We start from the raw sequence: 2,800 nt of genomic DNA on the forward strand, positions 1-2,800 counted from the left end.
ACTCACTCACTCACTCACTCACTCACTCACTCACACACTCACTCTCACACTCTCACACTCTCTCACTCTCACACACTCACACACACACACACACACACACACTCACACACACACACATTTACACTTGCAGCCACATCCAGTAGCAAGTGTTTGGACACTATTCATGCTGATAATGTTTGAGTGACACTGTATTAGATAAAAATAAGCATTCATTAAAAAAAATTGCACAAACAGTTTTCAAGCAAAACATTTGACAAAAATAAGTTTGTTAGGTTTTGAAATGATAAGTTTGATACCCTTGTGAAAAGGAAGAACACTTTAGTACTTTTTTAAAAAGTGCTTCCACTTAACTGCATGCTAATTGTAATTCAATTAAAATGTAATATGGTTTAAAATTACATTAAATTCATTTAACTGAACTTTAGAGTGATTTTTTTGATCAATTTAAGTGGGACTTAATTACATTTTTATATGCAATTCTGTTGTCTGGTTTAAGGCTACTAAAATTCTAAATATACGAAAATACTAAAACTAAAATGTACTTTAATTTCATTTCTACTGAATCTTGCATGTCATGTATTTAAATATATTTGTAATTACACATTTGTAATGATGAATTTGTGATTTGGTACATTTAAAATACATTAACTTTAAATGTAATACTGAATAACGCACTACTGTTAAAATTAAAATAAAATTAAAATAGTTAAGTGTGGCGTACTACACTAAACTTAACCACACTTAAATGTCCTTTTTATTTCATTAAAATTATATTATCTGCAAGTACAGATTTTTTAAATATACTCTGAAGTACACTACAGATACGCTTCTTTTTTAAAAGGGTATGCTGTTTAAAAAGAAGATAAAACTGTGACACTTTGTGTTTGTGAAAAGATAGTTGATCATGTTTATTGTTTATAGTGTGATTCTCTACACTTAATTCATCCACAAAAAATCACCAAAACACCAGCTGATTCAAAGACATTGAGCAAAAATGAGGAAGAAAAGCTCCGGCAGCACGATATGCATGTTGCAGTGTTGATGATGTAGAGAAGGACAAAGGTTATTATGAAACACACTGTTATTGCAACCAGACGCAATAACACACCGCATGAACCTGATGTCAACTCAAGCCAAAGTGGCATTATGGGTGTGTTTGTGTTTTTCTTGTGGTATGCTGATGTAAGAGGCTGCTGGTTGAAGTTGATGTCCGAATGTGAAATTTGGTGATGATGACGATCGGTTTTATATCTAAGTTTTAGTGGCTTTCCTAAATTACACACATTAGGTCTAATAAATCAACAGTACATATTATACTAGATTTGTACATTTTCGGAAGAATATATAAGTGGTGATTCTGCGAAACTCGCTAACGGGATAGCATTCTAAATGAATAGTTCACCAAAATGAAACGTTTCTAAAAATATACTCACCCTCAGGCCATCCAAGATGTATTTGAGTTAGTTTTTTCATCAGATTTGGAGAAATGTAGCATTGCATCACTTGCTCACCAATGGATGCTCTGCAGTGAATGGGTGCCGTCAGAATGAGAGTCCAAACAGCTGAGAAAAACATCACAATAATCCACACCGCTCCAGTCCATCAGTTAACATCCTGTGAAGTGAAAAGCTGAGTGTTTGTAAGAAACAAATCCATAAGATTTTTTGTTCCTGTGGCTCAGTGGTAGAGCATTGCGTTAGCAGCGCAAAAGGTCGTGGGTTTGATTCCCAGGGAACACACATACTGGTAAAAAATGTGTAGCCTAAATGCACTGTAAGTCACTTTGGATAAAAGCGTCTGCTAAATGCATAAATTAAATTAAATTAAATTAAATTAAATAAGAGGTTTTAACTTTACACCGGCGTTTCTGTTCAAAATACAAGTCTATAATCCATAATAACACTTTCTCCAGTGAAAAAGTCCATCTCCTCCTCTCACATCAAAATCCACCAACATATTTATTTATAGCTGTTTTGGACTGTTTTCACTTGTAAACAGTGTTTGATCTGTACTTATTTTTTTCACTGGGAAAGCGTTATCATGGAGAGAGGACTCGTATTTTAAAGCAACAATTTGAAGTTAAAAACATCTTAATGATGGATTTGTTTCTAACAAGCATGCAGCTTTTGGTTTCACAAGACATTAATTGCTGGACTCAAATGTGGATTATTGTGATGTTTTTATCAGCTGTTTGGACTCTCATTCTGACGGCACCCATTCACTGCAGAGCATCCATTGGTGAGCAAGTGATGCTACATTTCTCCAAAATTGATGAAGAAACAAACTCATCTACATCTTGGATGGTCTCAGGATGAGTACATTTTCAGCAAATTTTCTTTTTTGGGTGAACTATTCATTTTACCTTATGTTTTGCTTTTTGACAAGTAAATATTGCAAAAAATACTTTGAGAAGCAGCTGATAACTAACATTTTTAAAAGCAGAAAGACTGATGACTTTGTGTTTGTGTTTTTCAGATAAAGAGCTTCTAAAGCCATCTGATGTGTCCATCTTCTCATCACTGAGTATTAATGGCCGTCTGTTTGTCTGCCCGAGGGAGCAGATCGACTCTTTGGTGTGTAAGAGACTGCATTTAAAACACACATCGGCTGTAAACACACAGAATCAAACATACATTTCTTCTTGGCCTTAACTGGGGATCTGGAGCTTTTCCTGGGCTTAACTGGGGATCTGGAGCCCTTCCTGGGCTCAACGGGGGGGATCAGGAGCCCTCCTTGGGCTTAACTGGGTATCAGGAGCCCTTCCTGGGCTTAACGGGGATCTGGAGCCCTCCCTGGGCTC

At 35.8% G+C, this 2,800-nt stretch overlaps 1 protein-coding gene across 1 annotated transcript in view; it reads left to right on the plus strand.

Moving 5' to 3' along the window:
- Positions 1-2,800, plus strand: part of LOC107718455 (rap guanine nucleotide exchange factor 4-like) — a 103,687-nt gene that overhangs the window by 94,204 nt on the left and 6,683 nt on the right. Inside the window, exon 23 of the mRNA XM_016525534.1 lies at positions 2,476-2,573. Coding sequence (XP_016381020.1) covers positions 2,476-2,573 — 98 coding nt within the window. The remainder of the gene's footprint in view (positions 1-2,475; positions 2,574-2,800) is intronic.

Source organism: Sinocyclocheilus rhinocerous, unplaced genomic scaffold (assembly GCF_001515625.1).
Source record: "Sinocyclocheilus rhinocerous isolate Xijiao unplaced genomic scaffold, SAMN03320098_v1.1 scaffold2077, whole genome shotgun sequence".
NCBI classification, from domain to species: Eukaryota; Metazoa; Chordata; class Actinopteri; order Cypriniformes; family Cyprinidae; genus Sinocyclocheilus; species Sinocyclocheilus rhinocerous.